The 22,499-nt window shown below is 53.3% G+C and overlaps 1 protein-coding gene across 1 annotated transcript; it reads right to left on the bottom strand.

The window, feature by feature from the left end:
- Positions 1-885: 885 nt before the first annotated feature.
- E2F1 (E2F transcription factor 1) lies at positions 886-20,214 on the bottom strand. The gene is made up of 7 exons (XM_074970325.1): positions 19,892-20,214; positions 13,992-14,082; positions 12,578-12,797; positions 10,260-10,412; positions 8,344-8,458; positions 7,655-7,859; positions 886-4,871 (listed from the first exon to the last, which is right to left on the bottom strand). Exons 1-7 carry the CDS (start codon positions 20,120-20,122, stop codon positions 4,621-4,623), a joined length of 1,266 nt encoding a protein of 421 aa, XP_074826426.1. The 5' UTR covers positions 20,123-20,214; the 3' UTR covers positions 886-4,620.
- Between the last annotated feature and the right edge of the window lie 2,285 nt (positions 20,215-22,499).

Below are 22,499 nucleotides of genomic sequence, written 5' to 3'. Positions count from 1 at the left end.
TTTACTCATCCTTGCTACCCGACAGCACGTGTGCTGCAGAAGATTGGGTACAGGACAGGGCTTTAGGAGACCTGCTTCTGCTCCCGTGTGACTATGGGCTGGTCACTTCATCGGTGTACCTATTGTGTACGCAGCTATATGATGGAGATAATGAAGCTGAATCTCCTTTGTAAAGCACTGGGAGGTCTACAGCTGAGAAGCACCAAGGTTACTGCAGAGGGGGCAGGGCAGCGTTCTAGAACAGTAGCCCAAGATCAAGTGCATGACTGTAGGCAAGGCATAGCCTAGCTGTGCTGAAGTCCCTGGGACTGAACGGAGCTGCCTGCATCCCCATATGTACAACAGTTTTTCAGCAGGAGACAGGTCGCCTCAGGCTGGTAAGTGCAGAGAGCTTGAGGCTCTCACAAGACACAGCAAAAGTGCCAAAGGGCCATCCGCCACTCCGTGTGCACTGCTGCTCCCCCAGCTCAGACCCACAGGGGCTGGGCACTAGAAGTGTAGAAGCTGGGAAGTGCTCAGAGAAATGCTACAGCACTTTGGTGAGCCAGCCCAGCCAGGGCCCTCTCCAGCCCTCTGGCTTCTCAGCAGATGAGGATTTAGTCCAGTGGACCTGCCATGCCCCCCAACAGACGAACAGACACTGGCCAGGAGTTCAGAGACTCAGTAGAAATGTTTATTAAAACACAAAGCACAACAGTACACAAAGCTCGTTAAAAGGCAGTAGATGAAAATGCGTTTCCACCTGTGGATTCAATTGTTCAAAGACCAGGAACTGCAACATAGGAGTCCAGGGATGCAACAGGAAAATCAGCTGCCCAAGCAGGAGAGGCAGTGCTGCCCAGGCACTTGAGACACGGGGGGGGGGGGGGGGGGGGAACCCACTTCTGTTTTCTTCTGTCTTTCTTCTCCCCACAAACATACATTTGGGTGTTTTCCCTCACCCTGGACCTCTTCTTCCCCGGTACCCCAACCTGCAACACTGAGATCTGTTCCAGCCCTATAATCCCCTTCAGCAGAGAGGCCTGTGCCACCTCCCTCTTTGGCTGGGCACTGGAACTGGAGGAACCCTTGTTCTGTTGTGCTTTCAGTTTTATTTAACACCACAACAAACTGTTCCCTGGCTAAGCCTGGATAACTCCCTGATAAGAGGGGAGCCAGGGCACCAGCACAAGTCTCCAGACATTTAGGCCAAAACAACACCATGGATTCTATCCTCTTCCCTCCACCCACCCACACCCCAAAAAATCATCCTCTACAAGGTTTGGTCAGTTTCTGTTCCAGTGCATGTCAGGAATGTCAAAGCTAATTGCATTAGGTTTGCATTGGGATGGGGACCTGGCTGGTCCTCCAGCCCTCCACAACATCCAGGAAGGGGACAGGCTACTGGTGACAGTTCTGGCAGGATGAGATTTACCCAAGACCCACATGGAAGCAGCCTGGAGACGCCAACGCACCCATTTTTCTGAGCCTCTGTTCGTGCTTTGGCCTTGATCCCCAGCTGGAATCCTGCGGGCGGCTCTGCTCACAGCACTCTAGGGAGCAGAAAGCACCTGGGAATCCCATGAGAACCCCAAACCGTGCATGTTCATCTGACCCGCCAGGGATCACCCTTCCCTACACTAAATAGCCAGCGAGTCAGCGTTACCCTTCTGCCAACCCCATGAAAGCTTTGGTTCATGGCCTGTCCAACTCTGTCAGCAAAAGGAGCTGCCCCAGAACAGCCTTTGCATTGGCCCCACCTGCTCTCAGAATCCACTCCATACACAGGATCCCACTTTTGAAGCAAGGGGAGGAACCCCACCACAACAGTTACTTCAGCCAACAGAACGTGCTGCTCACTTGAGCTACTGGCAGGGTCAGCTGCAGCTCCCTGTGCTGGGAAGTAGATTATCTATCTTCCCGAGTCTGGGATGGCTCCGGCACTCATGCAGCCAGCAGGGGTCATACCTGACAGTTAGTTGCTTAAGCTTTGGTGCAGCAGCCTCACAGCCCTACTAGGTTCTCCTGGCACAAACTCTACCTCCTCTGCTCTACTCAGCTGCAGCTGATAGCAGTGTAGTTAAGGTACAGGAGAGAACGGGTAGAATGCTCTACATGGTAGAACCAGGTCCAGTTACAGCACTTCCAGCCTGCCTTCCTCATGCAGCTAGGCCTAGCAAGAGTTTTGGGTGCTCATGACCAGCCAACAAATCAGCCACTCCCTCCAACTCTGCCAGGAGAGCAGGTGTGGGCCCTCCAATGGAAAGGGCCAGGTCTGTGGAGCTTCTCATCTGTATGAGATGTTAAGAGAACGAGCCCATGACCTGGGTACGTTGACATCAGCACACAGTGTGAGGAAACTGAGGCAGATCAGAGCTCCCCCTACCCAAAGGATCCCTATTTCTTTATAAGTGAGAAAACCCCTGCCAGGCCAGGGCCTCATCTGCCAGATTTCTCTGGCAAGAGAAGCACAGAGCCACACAGGAGCTGCACTGGCTGCCATCCCGCCTATGCCCAATGGATGGCTGGGCATGGAAGGGTCCGATTTGGTCACCACCGCTTGACATGGAACACAAAACCCTCTAAGGTTTCCCTGGAGCCTGCTTCACTTTTCCTTTTTATTACTTCTTCGCCCACTTCCCTTCCATGACTAAGCTGCTTCCGCTGCACATCCCCGGCATCTCCAGGCAGAGATTCCCTCCTGCCTCAGATTCGCCTCCCCACCCTTCCCCTCTATCAGACACGTCTGCTACTCCTCATTTCCTGTCTACAATAAATAGCCCGTTCAGCCCACCAGCTTCCCTTCCCACCAGTTGCATATTCTACCTCACAGAGATGCTACAATGCCCCCTGTTCCGGTCCAGTACCCCAGCTAGTGAGCTCCCACACTGTCCCTTCACCTACCAGCCAGCTTTGCAAGTGGTTTGTATGAAAGGAGCTCTGCGACTCTGTATTTAACAGCTGGCACTCTCTAGCCTAACAGAACACAAAATGGCCTCCTTCCCACCCACAGTTCCTACTTCTGGCAGTCGCTGCTTGGGGGGACACACGCACACACACACGCAAGCACACAGAGACCCCTTCCAGAAGCCTCACATGGACCTTCTAGACCATATAAATAATAAATAACAAACTGCACTTGCCATCTGGACATCCTGCAGCACTTTGCCACAGGCAGGGCAGTCTCCCGGGCTCTGTTTGGCAGGGGAGACAGAGGCACCGGGAGGTTAAGTGACATGCCCCAGAACATCTGTGGCAGAGCTGGGAATTGACTCCTAGCTTTTTGTCAGGATCTCTAGACCACAGCTGCCTCCCACTCCGAAACAAAATCCCCTCAGTACTAACAGCTCCGCCCTGGGAAAGCATCACCCTATTTAACTCCTAGCAGAGCGCTAATTCCTACAGAACACAGCTCAGCCGCACACATTCCACCTGGGAAATCAGAGCTGTCCCCACGGGAACAAAACCACACAAAATAAATAAGTCAATCTACACAGGACTCTCCTTAAAGCTCTAACAAGGAACCTTTTAGAACCAAGAGCCAGTGTCATGCTGTATCTGGCCTTCGCACGCCTCTCCCCACTTGGATCCAGGAGCCCCCACGGCCGATCTGGGAATTTCAGTTCTGCACGTTTCCCTTTTACATGGGGAGCCAGAAAGTGGGGCTCTGCCACAGCCAGCTGGCTGTTAAACAGACCCCACCCTTTTTTTCGAGGCATAAGCCAGAACCTGGTCACAGGCACTACCCAATGGGCAGACATACACACAGCGGTTCCCCTGTACTCCACACCAGACTGGCACTCCTCAGCAGGCCACCCTGTCACTACTATTTACATTCCTGAATGAGGGCATGCCTTGCCAGGAGAGGCCAAGAGACAGCTTACCACCATGGAGGCAGCTCTGGCCTACAGGGAATCGGTGCTATGTTGCAGCTAAGCCAGGAGACACGTCTCCTGCTGCCGATCCCACAGCCAAGTTAGGAGACTAGCAGAGCAAAGCCTCATTGACACTGGTGCTCTAGAGGGGCCGCACCCGCAGGGCCAGGTAGTCGCTCCTCAGCAGAAAGATCGTCACTCACAATCGTTAAGGCGAGAGGGGGAAAAATGGCTCCTGCAGCAGGAGGGACGTATCTGGCTCTGCAGCTCGTGGGAGGGGCCTGCCCACAACAACAGAAGCTCTAAGGCAAGAGTCTGAGGTGGTTAGGGGAGAATAAGTTAAGCGGCCTTTGTTACTATGGCAGCGGCCGCACGGGCTATCCCCGCGGGGGCATGGACCACAAAGCAGAGCTCCCCGCAGGGGAACGGGCTTGTGGAGGAAAGGCACATGCGTGAGGTGGGAGGAGACAGCGACAGCGCCTCGCATTCCCAGGAGGGCTTGGAGCACGGCAGGGAGAGGTTGCGAGGTTTCCCACACCTTCCCCCCTTCCAGCAAACCTCACCCATGCAGCCATTCACCATAACGTTCACTACCTACAAACCCCATTTGCTTCAGCCCGTCTCCAGCGTGTCTGCTTCCGAGTCCCAAGCCTCCTCCAGCCACAGAGCCGGAGTCAGCTGCAGCATCACATTCAGGTATCAGCACCCAGGAGGAATGGCCCCGCCCGGCTGTGCGCTCATGGCACAGCGGCTCCACCGGAGGCAGTCAGAAGTCCAAGGGCGCAAAGTCCACGAAGTCACAGTCGAAGAGCTCGCTGATGCCCTCGCCCTCCTCCAGGCCAAAGTGGTAATCCTGGGGCTGGGGCGGAGATAGGTTGATGAACTCGTCCGGGAGGAAGCTGGAGAAGTCGTCCTTGCTCTGCTCCAGCAGAGCATCCACGGAGGCCAGCGGCGAGAGACTCACCTCATCGGCCGCGCACTTCAGCGGCAGCGCGCTCTCCCCAGGCAGGAGGGGCTCTGCAGAGACAGGCAATGGGTCACTGAGACGGGGTGTGCAGAGCTGAAGGACAGCACTTTAGGGTAGCCCACCAGGCTACCAACCCCTCTGCAGAGGGCTGCTGCATTGTCCCAACCCATGGGGGCTACAGCATCTTCCTACTGGACCATCAACCTCCCCATCATCCCATCAGCTCTGCCCAGAAAGGTCTGATCACTAGTTAGAGCCCCAGTGTGCTCAGTGCTGTATGGACACACAGACAGCTCTGCCTCCAAGAGCTCACTACCTACAAGCAGGTCCAAAAGAGACACGATGGCAAGCAGCAGCCAGACCACCAGAGACTTGTGAGTTTGTTGGCTCCCTGCACGTGAGACTGCAGCTTGTTCCTGGGGGAATAACCTGGCCCAGGGGCCATGTTTGTGGGGTCTTCCAGGAACACAGGTTTGGTTTAAAATACATCAGGGAAGAACTAGTCTTCCACTGGCTGGAGTGAAAGGCTACGGTAGAAGTCTGGGGACCTTGACAGGTCCTATTCACTAGAAGGGTTAAAGAGTTGCATTCCTCAATTAATATGCAGACCTAACCCCAGCCAGGCGCCTGCTATGTAATTAATAGCAAGTGTCTAATATCAGCGCCTGTCAATGCTCCAGTAGAGTCAGCAGTTCATTTGCACCAAGGTGATGGCTTTAATTAGAGAGGGGCCGGATGGGGCTTTGGGAGCTCAGCCATGAGTTATCATTCCACAGCTAAGGCCCACTCCTAGTTTGAATTCTAGCAGCTCTGAAGCAGGACAGGTTACTGCTCTTCACATTGGATGTGCCAGTCCTAGCGAGGTAGCTTCCCTCTGCTGGGGGAAGGTTACAGAGAAACCTTTTGCTGGTTTGGCATTACCTGGAGCAGTAGGTGGAACTGCTTAAGCAGAGGTGCTGCCTCAGAGCTGGGCAGCTGCTCTTCTGCCCCTCAGCTGCCCTGGTGTGGGGTGCCGCAAGGATCCTCCCCTGCTCCATGTGCGTGCAAAGCCCCCGGGGGTGGTCTGGGCTGTGGGTGGGGCAGTTCCTTGGCTCTCCTAATAACCAGCTGAGACTGGGGCCCAGGCAAGGCTCCACTGAGGTAAGATGGAGGAGCTGCCAGTGGCCTTGGGTGGCGTCCGGAACAGACATCAGCTCTGGCATTTGCCCCACCAACGTAGGAGGTTTCCACACCTTTGGCTGGGAAGGAGTTAAGTGTGGGACCCACGACTACTTTGAGAATATTGGTTGAAAATGCCCTTTCCCGAAGCTGGCTGGGCAATCAGCAGCCTTCCTTTCTGCGTGCCAACCCCTGGCAGTGACCCGGCACAGCCATCTCCATGCTGGGCCATGGCCACCCGCCCAGCAGAGAGCAGGCAGATGCTGCAGGGCCCTGCCCTTGGAACACATTACAGCGCTGACTCCAGATCTGCACTGCCTGCTCCTGTTTGCGGGGACAGCTCGAGGTGTTCCTCCAGATCTCATGTCCTGAATGGTCCCCCTCCCCCCATCCCAAGCCACTGGGGATAATCAGAGCCCCCGTCATGGGCACTGGAATGGGGAGCAAACATCCTCCCGCCGCACATGGTTAAACAGCTTCACTAACGGGGAGGAAGCACACCTACCACTCTGCAGAGGAGCAGCACAAGCGCTCAGCCAGGGCGGGGTGACAGCTGGACTAAGGAACCAAGCCTTCCCAGAGAGAGCCTGTACCTTGAAACCCAGGGCGGCGGACAAAGTCAAGCTGGGGAGAGGGACGCTGAGGCAGGGAGAGGGAATCTCCCCACTCCTAAAATACCATCAGTGTTCTTAGCTAGTCTGGCTATGCTCCTCACTGCAGCCTGGCTCCGAGGACGGGGAGGCACGTACTCAGCGAGGCACGCCTCAGCCACGAGCACAGTTCTGGGGCCCAGCCCTCCACCAGTCTGTACCTGCGATAAGCGTAGCTGTGATTTAGAGGGCAAGGCAGGTGAACCCCACCCAGGAGTGACTGTGGCCGAGGGCAAACCTGGCCAAACACACGCACAAGGGGTTGCTCAGGCAGAGCCAAGCTGGAGAGCAGCTCCACCGCTACATACACAGGCCTTGGGAAAGAGCAGCATCCTCAAGGGGGCTGGGTTTCCCCTCTGGGATCCCAATGTGTGAGCCGTGCTACAGCTAAGGCACCACTTCCATTCCCAGCCCCTAGCTCCCAGGGCTGGAGCTTCCAGCCCAACAGGGAGTTTTCAGAGCGGACTTAGAAACCAGTCTCTTCCCAAGTCTCAGCTGAGCAGCCATGATTTATAGTCCTGACTAAACCTGTTTGTCCATTTGAGTCATCCAAGTGGGTGGCTGGGGGTTGGGCCACTTGCCAGGTCCCCTCCCTGAGCCGTCATCAGCTATGCTTTGGCCCGCCAGACACAGCCTACCAGTCATCAGAGTCAGTCAGACCCTCCCTGCACCTGCAATATCACTACAGATACAGTACACAATACCCATCTGCAACTGTCACCCACACTGTGCAACGGAGACAGTATTTCCCCCTGTCCCCATTAATTCCTTATATATTTACTACGCTGCGTTCCTGGTCTGAGACACACTCTGTGAAGCTGAGCATTGTTTTGCCTGGCTGGCAGAAGTGCAATTGGATTGTTCCAAACCTGCAGCTCCATCAGCACCCAGAACCCACTAACCACGGGTCCCTTTGAGCTGTGTCTAGTGCTGAGCCTGCCAGACCCCTCCACGCTCACAATGCACTTCCCCAACTGCGAAGCAGGCTCTGAAAACCGGGGAAGATGCCCTGCGCCCATACACACCTTGCTCACCAGGCAGCAATGGCAAGTTCACATCCTGGGTGGGGTGCAGGAGCGGGGATGCTGCTGCCTCAGAAGAGCCAGGGGATGATTCCTCAGCAGTCGCTTTGAAAGGACTCTTGACTGGGCTACAGACCCCAGAGCTGTCTTCTGGGCACAGGAACACGTCGATGGGGCCCTGGGTGCTTTTCAAGGAAACCTGGAAAGCCTGGAAGAGAAGAGCAAAAAGAACCACTAATAGCAAGGGCTTGCCAAGGGCCGAGTGCTTATGTGGCCTGCATGCCCCACAGTCACGCCAGCTCACCGTAGATCCAGAGAGCAGGGCAAGGCATGCCAGAAAGCACAGACCTGCCAGCTGCCACCAGCCCCCCAAAGGGGGAGTGAGCCACCAAGCAACACGCATGGGTAATGGCCTGCTAAGCTCAGGAGACCAGCCCCTTGTAGGGGATTTGGGCCCCTGCCGGGAGTAGCAGCACAAACGCAGGCAGCGTGAAGTGACCGAGGCTGCCAAGGTTGAGGGGTTAGCGTCAGGTGAGCAGTTCATGGGGCAGGAGGCTTTATTGCCCCCCCTGATCCAGGCATCTACAAACAGGGAGCCTGCCCATAGCAATGCGACAAGGTAGGACAGCCAGTTGCAGAAGGACGGCCCCAGGCACTGCTGCAATGGGAAGGGGTGTGGGGGGAGGGGTTACCTCCGCTGGGTCTGAAACTTGCAGCTGGGTCTCTGGAGGGGCTTTTATCACCATCACCATTTGCTCAGAGGGGTCCGCGATGCTGCGGAGATCTTGGCAGGTCACGTAAGCAGAGGTGCGCTCAGTCAAGGAGTATTCACTGGAAGCCTGTTTGGTAGCTGTTCCCTTCCATCCAGACCAGAGACAGCTTTACAAGTTGGCAGTGACTTACTCCATGGCGTGCAGTGATTGGGACAGAGGTGCACTTCTGATGCTCAAAGCACTTCACGTTTGACAGTGCACTCAAGGCAGGAACATACTAACCTCTCCAGTGTTAGAGATGTTCATATAAGTCTGTCCCATGCTCTACCTGATACACTGTAAGCAGTGATGGACTACCAGGGTAACTAAAGCATCTCCACACACACACACACACACACACACACACAGAGTATCTGAGCTGTAAGGGAACCTAGCCCCATCCCCGTGGCCACGTCCAAAGCCTACAACCCCTTTCCACAGCCCTGCAAGAGACAGAAGTTGTCTGAATTATTTGTGCTATGTGACAGTGGCAGATGCCTGATGTACGTGGTTGAGAAGCCACTCAAATCCTGAGCCCCCAGCCCCGACTTAGGGCAGGAGATTAGTGATTTAAGAATACTGGCATCCGCAAAGGCCTAGATGCAGCATTCGTGCATTGCAATTCCCAGCTGCAGTCGTGAACTTCTGACAGCAGCAGCAGCAGCACTTGGGCGGCACAGCAGGAGAAATCAGGTAGCAGAAGGGGATGGGGAATTAATGCAGGTCTGCATGCTCACTGCTGGTTGCCTACAAAGTTTGAACTGAAGTGATCTTCCATGCGATGCTGAATAGCTGCTGCTTGCCAAGGACCTGGAACAATGGCTTCTCCCTTCCTCCCACCCTTCACTAACAAGCATGACTCCACTGCGTAGAAACGGCAGCCCACAGACCACTTACGACAAAAAAGTCCTGTAGGACACGTAACAGTTGTGAGCCGTTAAAGAGAAGAGCAGAAGTGATATGTGGTTTGCAAAGGAGCATGCAAACACACCAGCAGAGCCACAAGCTTAAAGGAACGGCACCCTGGCTGCAGACCGGCCAGCACAGGGCAGGAATCCAGCCCCAGATGTTTTGGTTTACTACAAGTTTTACAAAACCTCAACGTGAACAGAAACGTTTCCACGACACTAGAGATTCACATATAATCAGTTCTGGCTTGAGCCAAAACAACCTGCCTCCCCCACCAGTGTTCACAGCCCAGACCTTGCTGAACCAGAAAGCAAAGCTGAAAGGATTTGCTCATGCTAAGTAAAATGCCCAAGAACGAATCAATGGAATGAACCATGAGGAGTCCGAATTCTAAAGCCCTTCTCCACGTTAGGCACCGGGGGGGGGGGGGGGGGGGGGGTGTCACAGTTAACAGATGCAGACACTGAGACTTTTTAGCTTGCCCTCTTTAAGGCTAGATAAAGTTACCCAATCCCCCCATTAGGCTGGGAATCGGCTGGTATCACCTGAACTGTGACAATAGGCAGCTCTCTATGGTTTGAACAAGATGGTCAGTGGAGACTATGCTACAGCCAAAGCAACCGCCTCACTCGCACTAGGGTGCATGCTCCCAGCCACATGGAGCAAGGAACTCAACACTGCTGCTCCTTAAGGCGACGGGCCCTGAGCCCAGCCTGAGATCAACTGTCAAAACTATCTTCCAGGCACAGGGCTTTCCATCAGCTCAGAGGGGAGGAAGCACAGACAAGACACCACCCCTTGGCCAGGCATGTTTAGCTCCTTGAGGCTACCCTGTAGATTGGTCGCTGGGAAGCTCTTAGAACAGAGCCACACGGAACAGGCATTGCAGCTCCCAGATCTCACTACACAGTAAAGCGGCTCCTGTAGCCCCACTCAGACAAGGATATTGCTGATTCTCAGGGTCCTCAGTGAGGAGCTTGAGCTGGACGGTGCACATCTGGAGGAGGTCATCCAGCTGCTGCTCAGCCACCTGAAGGTCATGGATTTCCTTCTCCAGCACCTGGTACTTACTGGTGTTCCCCATAGCTGACTGGCTGCCCCTAGGAAACAGAACACTTGGGTCAGTCGTGTTCCGGTCCAGGTTGCCATTGTTCTGCAGAGTGACCGTAGGTGTGGGGATTACATTCATCCATAGCCACCTGCCCCCTTACCACACCCATGATGTGTCCCCTCCCACACAGACATATGAGGCTGTGCTCTCTGGCAACAACCCCTTTGTCAGCTGGCAAGCCACGAAATTAGGTCATGCAACAGGGAAAGGTGAGGCAGGGAATTCCACCTCCACCATGGCCATCTGGTGCCAATCAGATAGGCCACAGCAGAGGACTGGGGAAGGGGCTCTAGCTAGTTTGACCCTAAGGGCCACGGCCACTATTTGTTTTCAGTAGCAACCAAGGTGCTAAACACCACTCAACACAAAGGGAAGTGCACCTAAAGCACAGGTCCACACCCCCTCCTGTATCAGTGCCCCCACCATGCACCCAAGTGCAGGGTCTCCCATGCCCACCATTGCAAGCGCCTGCCTTCCCAAGGGGCAGAGGCTTTGCACACTGAAGGGCTGCACCACAGCCTCTTGGCTGATTCGCTCCTTTCCTTCCCAGCCCCATGGCGGGGCACTAGAGGCTATCCTCAATACAGCATTCACTCCTGGGGAGGGGGGCAGGGGGGAGAGCGAGCAGGCGCAGCCTCCTCTCCTGCACGGCCAGCCACTAGGGGACATTCACCATGGACACTACGCTGCCAGTCTTGTAGGCCTGACACCCCCCGACCACATTAGCCTGAGAGGGGACGGGCTGGAGCTATCCTTGAAATTCAGATGCTGCAGGTGCAAATACAACAGCCACACATGACGTAGGCCAGTCGGTGCTCAGAACTGGGAACTGCTCACAGAGCTTCACCCAGGGCATTATTCAGACAGATGCTTGGACACAGGTTCAATAGAGCCATTCTCCAGTGTTCTGGGCTGAGGGCTCAAGCCCTTGCACCCACTATTGTAAGCAACAGACTTGCCATTACTTTAAAATACAGACCAACGTGCTTCCCTGCAACATTTTTAGCAAGGTGGGGTAAGTTTATTTTGATTTTAATCAAAGTCACCCTGAGCCATTGGCTCATTGAGCTGATGCGGCTGAAGCGTGTCAGAGCCAATGGTACACAAGGGAGTAATGCGATGCGGCCAGCTTCATGTCTGACCCCCTTTGACTGCCCTAACCCGATGGATCAGGCTCCTGTTCAGCAGTTGGGTAAACCTCAGTGTGGGACTGAGCGAGCCTCGAACACAGGACCTTCACAATCATAATCAAGTGCCTTAACCACTCTGCCATTGCACTTGAATTTCTGATTTCATGCAAATTAGTACTCTTTTTTAAAGAGCATTTTATGTAGTAAATATTAGGGTTAAAGCACTTGACTAAAACTCAGAACTGGGTTTAATTCCAGGTCTGGTCACAGACTCTCTGTGTGACCCTAGACAACTCACTTCCCCATGCCTTGGTTTCCCCATCTGTAACATGGGAATGATGCTGGCTCAGCTCCCAAGGAAGTTGCAAGGCTTGTTTGTGAAGCTCTTTGAGACTTCAGGCAGAAGGCACCTGAGGACAGTAAAGGGTTGTTCATGGGTCAACAAACGGTAGAGTTATGTACAAAACTGGTCCCTTCTGAAGTCCAAATCCCCAGGGGGGAGTTCCCAGAGAACTCACTGGAGGAAAGGGGAAAAACAGACACTTTAGTATCTTAGTGGAAGCACTTTAATGCATTAAGGGCAGTACACTTGGGGCATTTAAATGTACAGCCAAAAAATGCAGCTCTCTAGCCTCTGACTCAGCTCTGGAGGACTGCACCAGTTGAGCTCACATACTGACCAGTGCCTGGGAATATGGAGCATGAAGGGGAATCTAAGGATACGTCTACATGGCAAGCAGAATCCTGTGGCAACGAGCCTCAGAGCCCAGGACTATAGCATGAGTCCGAGTCTGCAGTGCTAAAAATAGCTGCGTAGACGTTCGGGCTGGAGGTCGGGCTCTGAAGCCAAGCCCACCCTGCTCCGTAGGCTACAGAGTCTGAGCTCCAGCCCGAGCCCAAACATCTACACATTTTAGTGCCATAGCTGCCATTGGTTCTGCTTGCCATGTAGACATGCTCAGAAAGTCCCAACCAGTTACACCCACGCTGGCCACACAACAAAGAGCTTGGTGCTCATACATACAGCCACTGGATGTTGTTCTTGGATTTCTTGGTGATTAGCTGAATGCCCTCCAGGACATTGGTGATGTCATAGATCCGCCTCTTCTGCACTTTCAGGACTTCCGCTGCCCAGTTGAGATCCACCACCCCATCTGGTGACTGGCTGAGCAGCTCCAGGAAACGCTTGGTGGTCAGGTTCAGAGAGGTTTCATAGCGGGACTTCTCCCCAGGAGATTTCACACCTGCGAGCAATTAAAGTTGCTTGTTACATATTTATACAGAAGCGACAACACAAAAACTCAGTGAGTGGAGTCTTCCTTCAGCACACCCGCCTGGCCCCCACTGGAAAGGAGCTCAGCGCCCAGCGTTGGGGGCTCCCATGTTTACTCTAACATCAGGATCTGCTGTGATCCATTTACACAGCGTTTTGTTTTTTAGGTTTTTTTGCCAGCATCTGCAGGTTTAACCCCTTTACTCCCTATTCATCTAGATTAATGAGGATCATTTCCATTTGATATCTGGGCACTGACCCCACTTTACTGTAATCTCATTGCCATTGTAATCCTTCGCTTACAGTCCTTCAGCTAGTTTTCTATCCTTGTGACAGTGCCTACAGGCAAATCAGTTACGGCTTTAACAACCAAAGCCCAGACCTGTTCCATTCACAACATTCCCTTCACACCACTTAAGATGGAGCGTTGCATCTCTCCACGTGCTGCACATCCACCGCTGAAGTCCAGCCCTTTGCAGGACAGCCTGGCACAGACCTGGGTAGTTCGTCTGTCCAGGCGAGACTTGGGATCCCAAGCTCTGCATACAGCGTGTTAATTCTGGTGCCAGTGGGATAACATGATGACATGAAACAAATGCTCCCATGAGGTTCCCAAGTGCTCTAGCCTCAAGGGGCAGGCCAGAACGCGTGAAACAGTCTGTCTTCACCACCAGACACAACTCAAGAGCCCAAGCCCAATTCCAGAGATACGTGAAGTGCCACTAAAAACCTGCAGCTTGATTCCCAGATGGGCTACTGGAAAGCACAAGCCAGAACAGGCTGCGCAGGGACTTAGCTGCTGGGGGCATGCCTACTTATGCCCAAACTAGTGAGAACAGGGCAGGCAGAGCAGGACTTAACACCCAAGAGACTTGAATTTACACCCACCACCCTTCAGTAGACTTGGGCCAGCTGAGGCAGTCCCAGAGCTGGCTCTGCACAGAGTGATGGGGCACGTGAGAGGCTGCAGTGGGTGACGGGGTAGATGCTGCAACACTGAAGGACCTGATCTCCTCCAGAGGGCAATGGACTCCATTGACCCACAGTCCCAACCACCATAGCTCAGCTTGGCTAGGGTTCAGCCCCGTTAGGCCATTTGGAAAAGAGATGCAGTGGCTGGTAAGGACTCTGAGCAAGTAGGGGCAGCAGAAAGTGGTACCTGTACCTTTGACAGGGTTTCTCGCTTTGCCCCGGGATGTCTGGATGCTCTCTGCTGTGTACTGGTGATCGGTTTCCAGATCTAACTTTCTCTTCACCTGCAAGAGAAGGAGGCTTGTGAAGGAAAAGCATGCCACAGATCACCTCCCCTGCAGGTTACCCCTGGAATGGAGATCCAACAGCTCCAGCCATATTACTTCCAACTGAAAGTCATGGCCACCGGTCAGCTATTGGGCCTATGCAATATGAGTTTGGTCTCAGCCTAGTTCCCAGCAAGCGTCTCCTGCAGAAGCCACCATCATGATCAGCAGCCGGACTGGTGGGCTCAGCATAGACCAACATGGCTTTGCTGGTATTTAATGGTAAATGTTAATTGCAGAGTGTCACCAGACTTTGCATTATGGAGCCAAACCACCACCCCAGTAGCAGTTAAAACATAAGAAACATAAGAACGGCCATACTGAGTCAGACCAAAGGTCCATCCAGCCCAGTAAACTGTCTTCCGACAGTGGGCAATGCCAGGTCCCCCAGAGGGATAAGCAGAACAGGTAATCATCAAGCGATCCATCCCCTGGAGCAGGACCAAAAGTTTTTAGATAAAGAACCTTGAACTGCAGGCATTTAACCTTTCAGACAGGCAAAGCCAACCGAAGGGAAATCCCACCAACTAGGCAAAAGAGTGGGGCAGGTGCAACACCTATGGGAGTAGGGAGAGTACTTGAATCAGTGTGGCCTCGGTGCGTTAAGAGATTCTGCCCCCCATGTAATGGTTTGTTAACAGTGTGTGGGTTTGTGCTGGAACAGTGTTCTAGCACTTCTGTTAGGAGCCAGAACAGCATTCCTGTACATCTACTGGTGCCGGGCTAGGCAGCTCCTTTCCCTCCCTGGCTGCAGAACGTCCTCCAAGCTAGCAGGTGCCAGGTCAGCACAGAGGGAGACACTGCAGGTGGGACTGGGGGGAGAAGCGGGGGAGCACGGGGCCAGAGACTCAGAGTCCAGAGCAGAGATGAAGCTGAGCAATACTGAGAGTCGGTCAGCGGGGCCGACTGAACAGCTGGGCCACCCTATGGGGAACTGAAGCCAAGCAAGTAAGGATGGGACGGATCCTGAGGGGAGTCATTCCCTGCTCCCTCAGGCCTCCCCTACTGCCCTCCCATCTGCCTCCCAGATCCTCCCTTTCCCTCTCAGGGCCTCCCCCTGCCCAGGTTCCGGCACTCCTTTGTCAGGGATCCAGCACTGTTTCTTAACTGTGTGGCGCAGGCCTCCTTGCTGTAAGCTTCCACAACTCACTCCACGCTCAAAAACTTAAGGCATCACGTACACACAGGGGCCACCTGACTCAGCAGCCTGTCTCTCTGGTGCTCAGTGCTGAGACGTGAAAGCCCCACAGAGGGGCTGCAAGGATGTTTTTCTGACTCCATGTGATCACCTTATGACTATTGATATCAGCCCTTAGAACTGCATGCTGGTTACGCACCCGGTAACAGGTATTTCTACAGCACCCGTCACCATAGCATCCATATGCGAACTGGGCATTCAGCAAACCCTCATACCATCATCTCGACCATTCCTGGACTCTTTGGTGATGGGCACTATTCAGTGCTTAATTTGTGCCAGGGCTTGCCAAGGCTGAGTCCTGGCACTTCTAGGCTTGGCAATTCATAGCCCCAGCATCTCTGGGCTCCCAGCCAGCCGCCTCCCAGCTTTGAAGGCAGCACCACTGTCAGCAGCAGGGCAGAAGTAAGTTGGCAATACCATACCATGCCACCCTTACTTCTGCGCTGCTGGCAGCACTGCCTTCAGAGCTGGGTGCCTGGCCAGCAGCTGCTGCTCTCCGGCTGCCTAGCTTGAGCCCCAGCAACTCTTTAATTACAAATTAAGCACTGGCACTATTAAAATGCTTCATCATAAATCCGTCCTTCAGTTTGGTCTCAGGTTGCCTCTGATGAAAGTTTGATGTGGAACTGGCATGGGGTTTGGGGTGAGGAGCTGCCTTTCTCCCTTGCCCTGGTTTTACATTTTCAGTGATGTGGGGGCAACACCAAGCTAGAGACCAAAAGCATTTTCCATGTGCTAGAGTTCAGCGGGATCCAATTAGAGAAGACATAATGCTGTCTTCTAAGTGCATCTGAAGGTTGCACTATTCCTCCAATGCCTCAGGAAGCTGCTGAAGGATTCCTGCCATCAGCCATTTGGGAACACTTCAAAGCCAAGGAGTCCTTGCTAAGCAGATGTGCCCCAGAAGAGGAGAAACCAAAATAGGACTGGGAGACATTCACCCACTTGCTTCATGTGAACAGCATTTATAAGAGCAAGCTATCACGAGTGCTCGATGTTTTATAACTCATCGTGCTGCAAACGCCCAGTCTGAGTCACCCACCTTGCAGCCGACACTTTCTGCTGTTCTCTCATAACACAATCCCTTTCCTTTCACACAATTCACAAAGGTACAGACGCAAGACAGCATTATCTATGGGCCCCCATCTGCAAGTATTTCATTGGGTGTCTTATTGGGACCCTGCACCCAGTTACTAATGGGATGGGATTTGTTAGTGTGAGTAGGGAGCTTGGTTCTTTAACTGGTACCCAGCTCATGTGCCACACACAAGGATATAAGCTACAAACCAACTAGAGAAAAGGACCTGGGGATTACAGTGGTGAGAAGCTGGATATGAGACAATAGTGTGCCCTTGTTGCCAAGAAGGCTAACAGCAGATTGAGGGATATGATTATTCCCCTCTATTCAGCACAGGTGAGGCCACATATGGAGCACTGCATCAAGTTTTGCACCCCCCCACTACAGAAAGGATGTGGACAAATTGGAAAGAGTCCAGCGGAGGGCAACAAAAATGATTAGGGGGCTGGGGCACATGATTTACGAGAAGAGGCTGAGGGAACTGGGTTTATTTAGTCTGCAGAAGAGAAGAGTGAGGGGGGATTTGATAGCAGCTTTCAACTATCTGAAGAGGAGTTCCAAAGAGCATAGAGCTCAGCTGCTCTCAGTGGTGGCAGATAACAGAACAAGGAGCAGCGGTCTCAAGTTGCAGTGGGGAAGGTCTAGGTTGAATATTAGGAAAAACTATTTCACTAGGAGGGTGGTGAAGCACTGGAATGGGTTACCTAGGGAGGTGGTGGAATCTTCATCCTTAGAGGTTTTTAAGCCCCAGCTTGACAAAGCCCGGGCTGGGATGATTTAGTTGGGTTTGGTCCTGCTTTGAGCAGGGGGTTGGACTAGATGACCTCCTGAGGTCTCTTCCATCCCTAATCTTCTATGATTCTATGAGATCAAAGCTTTCCAGGGTAGCAAGTGGAGCACCTGACTTGATCATCCAATGGTGCCAACAGGCAAAGCTCCAGCTCAGACCAGCGCTCCAGCTAACTGCCTGGGACCACATGGGCGGTCAGGAGAAGTTGAAGGTTCAAGAGAACTTTAAGACTTTGTACATTGTGACTGTACCTGCCTCTAGCCTCATTTAGCGCAATATGATCTAGGTCACGAAGGACACATTTGGGAAGGAGGAGACTCGGTAATTGGGGCCTATTTTATTACTAGAGGGGACAGCCTGACAATACAGAAAGAGATAGATTAGACAACTCCCTCCTACCCAAAGCATCTCAACTTAAGCGATCAGGGAATGAGTGAGTGGTTACTCTCACTACCCTAGACAGCTGATGGTCAGTTTAAGATACTGAAATCCCAGTGCACTACCGGGAAGCACCCATGGGAGCAGAAAACAAGAGTTCTGCCCCCTTTGCTCATGCACACTAGGGTGTTTAGAGCTTCACCGCCCGCAGGCAGCAGGCTGCAGCCCCGCCAGAGCTGTTGGTGCAGAACAGCCTATGGGCACTGGGCTGCTGATTGCTTATTAAAGAATCAGAGACAGACTGTTTCAGAGGAAGCTCCCATGCACTTTGCAAAGAGCTAGGAGAAAAGCAGCTCACTTTTGTGGCTTCACAAACAAGGATCTTCCTTGAAACGTCAGTCCAACTACACAAACCAGCAGTGCTTCCAGCACAACAGCACCGAGGACCAATCACGCCTTTCCATCCCAGCCACCCACCCACTCCCCACCACAAGCAGGGAGACACCAGACAGGGAAAACTCATTATGGATTCCTGACCCAAACAGTTAAAAAAACAAACAAACAAATGATCAGCTCTAAGGTCCCTCAAACTACAGTGAGAAGCCTCTGGAAGATGGCATGTTTAACTAGCAAAGCATGTTGTGGTCTTCTCCTCTTCCACTCCTCTGTTCCCCGCCCCCATCTCTACTGAACTAAAAGCATGGGGATTTTATTCTGGGACAGATCCACTCACTGACCATCGCCAATGCCAGATGATGGCTTAAAACCGCATCTTAAAAGTGCACAAGTAAAGAAGGATCCCACACAATGATCTGCTTATGCCCTGATGGAGGAGAACTGCAAGCCCTTGTTGCTTTAGCCTCAGTCTAATTGCAGGTGCTACTCTGAATCATTTAAGCGTCTAAGTCAACCTTATGAAAACAATTCAGGAAACCAAAAGAAAGGAAAGGCTCTGCTGGTTCAGCCTTGCAGTTCTTGGTGCAAAATCAGGGTCTAACAAGGCAAGGGCAGACTTCTGCTTGGAGCCCATTGAAGACAATGGGTGTCTGCATGGGTGCAAGGGTCAGCCCTGCATATTTCACAGCACAGTCTGAATTTGTTACATTACAGTAGCATCCAGTGGCTCCAATAACAATGAAGGCCCTCTTGTGCTGATACTGGAGAAGACAATGCCTGCTCACCATAGCTTATCCTAATGATTATTTAGAAGTTACATGCCTGACTATGTATGCCTACACTCCCACACTAGACAAGCAGAATTTTTCAAGACTCTGGCTTTCATATCCTGAAGCATTTATAACACTGCAGACAGCGGTCATGGACATTAAAGGGTCATCACAACAAACAGAGATCTGAGAACAATCTGAGAAGTGTGTAGAGATAGAATCCACTCAATGGATTCAGTTCTGAAGTGGAGCTTTAAGACATTTTGCTGACTGGTGTACGTCCACTCTCAGAACACCCCCTCCCCACCATTAATAATTTACATATTTTCAAAAGCAATCATCATTCCTCTCCACTGTACCACAGTATGTCACTCCTATATGTTAGCTAACAGCTATTTCAGAACCAGAATTTACATGTCCCATTTGAACCTGTTCCGCCTCACTACTTAGCCCTGTAAACGATTAACAGCAGAAATGCTGAATCAGGAACAGACTCAGAAAACTGTACAAGCAACCAATCTCATGTCAGGCCTCACTCACATAGTACTGCCGGTTTCTCCCTTACTCGGGAGCTTTATCACATGAAGCCGGAAGACCAAGAGCAGCAGCCACACCAAGGCCAGCTACTTGCCTTATCTAGCACCAGAGAGAACTGTATCTAGGACAGCTGAATGCAAGAAGCGCCCTCTCTTTCCATGATCTGTAAAAGTGAGGCCCTGGCCACAGGTGGCCCTTTAAAGATCCCAGAGCACTTTATTTTCATGAGGGTAGAGCCAATGACCACAGTATGGGGGAAATTGGACTATTACATCTCCCTCCTTGGATTACCCTGCACTGACGCAAACTTTCTCTCAATTTCCTTTCTTTGTTTTATTTCCGGGGCCCTGTAGAGCACCATCAGGGGATCCTCTGGCCATACAGCATTACCCCGTGCTGTGACAAAGCTGCCACGTTTCACCCCACACAGTTTTAGCAGTGACAAGGGGGGGAAAGGGGCGCGGGGCAATACACGCGCAGAAAGAACTCGCGTGCTCTCCAGGTAGCAAAGGGCCTGATTTTCAGCCGGCCAAGCCCGCCCAGCTCCGGGCGCCTGCAGATCCCCTGGGGGAAGCCGTGCTGCTCCCGAGCTGCAAACCAGAGAGCTAACGTGGCGTTACCGGTGGGCGTCCCAGCGCCGGTCTCTGCGCCGCCGGGCCCGGCCGGGGGGCCTGCGGGGTGGCGAAGAGCAGCAGCTCGGCCTCGCTCTCCGCTTCAGGCGTGGGGAGCGCGTCCGGCGTGGAGATGATCACAATCTGCTGCTCCATCACGTGGAGGCCCCCGGCGCCCCCCAGCAGAGCCTCCAAGTCGGCCACGCAGGCGCTGCCGTCCGGGGCCACCCCCAGAGACATGGTCCGGGCGGCGGGCGCTCACATCCCCGGCGCTCGGGGGAGAGTGGGGGGACGCGCCCGGCCCTGCTCCCCTCCCCGCGCCGGCTCAGAGGGCCATGGCCCTGGGCCGCGGGGCGGCGGCGGCGGCCCGCGGCAGGAGACGGGGCTGGCCCCGGGACACGCGTCCCATGCTCAGGGAGGGCCGAGGCCCGAGGACGCGCCGCCACCACCCGGGGCGGCGGCGGCGGGGCCCGGAGCGAAGGGCGCCGAGGCAGCACCCCGGAGCCTCAGCGCTGGGCTGGGGCCGCCGCAGGGCACAGAGCGGGGCTGGCCGCCGGGCCCGCTGCTCGCCCTGCTGGGGGTCCCTCGGCTGCCCGCGCGCCCCGGCCCGGCCCCGGGTATTGTCCCCAGCTGGTCCAGCCCCGCACGCCTTTGCGCGCCAAATCCTTTTTGCCGCGAAAGCGACCGGAGCGGCGCATCCGCGCTCCCATTGGTTACGCTGGCGGGGAGCCGCCTCTCCATTGGCCGCAGCTCCCAGATTGAGGCGCAGCGCCGCCTTCCCATTGGCTACGACCCGGAGGGCCGTGAGGCGGTGCGGTGACGAGCGAAACGTTCTGACAGCCGCCCAATCGCAGCGGCTGCGCAGACGGGAGGGGGCGGAGCGCGGCCAATCAGCGCGGAGCTGGGGGACGCCGCGCTGGGCGAGGAGCGCTGGCGGGGCCGGCCGGGCGACACGGCCGGGCCCGGCTTGGAGCGGCGCCGCTGCGGGCTGGTGTGTCAACCCCGCTCCCCGCAGCCTGATCTCCCCGCCTGGGCTCGTTCCCCTGCCCGGGGGCTCCCCCGCGCCCGCTCCCAGCTCCTCGGGCCTGCTCCGCCCCGCCTCCCCCTCTGCTCCCGTGGCGCGGGCGGGGCAGGAGAGCCGGATCCAGCGGGGACCCGGACGCGAAGTGCAGGGGTCCGCTCGGTACATTGCTCCGCACGTATTGACAGGGAGCTTTTCCCTTGCAAGAAGCTGAACAGTCTCGGCGGCCAAAGAACTTTTGTGAACCGTAGTAAAAACTGAAAAATTTCATGACCATTGTATTAGATTTAACTCATGTTTTAAAATCACCCAAATTAAAGTTGGCTACTCAAGCCTTCTATGAAGCACTGCATCTACATCCTTCTTGGTTTCTTGTTATAATTTTGCACAACTGTGTTAATGAACTTCTTGAATGCAGTGCGTTCATCTTTGGTGGCGTCTCGTGTGTCTGGTACTTCCATTTCTTCAATTGATATACTCATTAGTTCACTCACATGATCAGGCAGATTTTCAGAACACAAAATTCTAGTCAATGATGAAAAAGAACACGCAACTGTAGCTGTTGTGACTGGGAGCAGCAAGAGATGAATTCCTACTTCTTTCATCCCAGGAAACAGAACACAAAGAACGGATCGAGCCACTAGTGATGATAAAAAAGAAGTTGAAGTCAAATCTTCATTCATTTGTCATATGATATTCCACTCTGTGTTCAAATTCTCTATTCTGTCCTGAGCACATGGCACCCCATTGCTGGTAGTGCCTCACTCCACTCAACTGTTGGTGTTTTATAGGACAGGGATCTGTAAAAGCTACGTAGAGATTGAGTAGAATCTAGAAGTCACTGTTGTAGATTTTTAAGAATCAAGTCTATGTACTTTTTCAGTTGTCTTAACAAACACTTTTTCTTTTGTTCACTTAAGGATTCAATATAAATGCCTTCATTAGTCAACTTCTGGACTGAAGTCTTTGCTTCTTCCTGTACTTTTTCAATGGATAGCTCTCTGATCCAAATGTAGCTTCTGTTGCTGGACAAAGATCTACTATTGTTGTAGCAGATGCCTGGATGGCATTGTTTAATGACCCAAGTGGTTTCAACAGTAGACTTACAAGTGAGAGAATGGCAATAGTCTTCTCTGAACATAGTAGCAAAAAGTAGTCCACCAGCCTCACCGCTTGGATCCATCCCATCTTGGTAAATACTTTCCAAAGTCAGTAATAACGGCTGGAATAATTTTAAGAGAACAGCCAAGGATCGCTCATGAGAAAGCCAGAGGTTTCCCCAGGTTGGACTAATTTGAACTTCGGTCCCAGTGTATCTGCTATATTTTCCAAGATATTCAGTCTTTTTGGACTCTTGCTGAAAAATAATATCATGAAGACATTACATTTATAGCTTTTTTAATGTCTTTTGAAGATTCTGCAGCTCGTTCTAGTGCTTGTTGGAGTAGATGGCCTCTGCAGTGTGTATAGGAGAGATTAGGGTTACGCTTTTCTCTGAGCAGAGCTTGTACTCCACCATGTCTTCCAGAGAAGTTTGCAGCTCCATCAAATGCACAAGCAGCCATCTGTTTGGGGTCCAACTGACAAGCATTTAAC

This window comes from Natator depressus, chromosome 13 (genome assembly GCF_965152275.1).
Source record: "Natator depressus isolate rNatDep1 chromosome 13, rNatDep2.hap1, whole genome shotgun sequence".
NCBI classification, from domain to species: domain Eukaryota; kingdom Metazoa; phylum Chordata; order Testudines; family Cheloniidae; genus Natator; species Natator depressus.
Note: the sequence above shows the minus strand (reverse complement) of the source record. Positions and strands in the feature narration are given on the sequence as shown.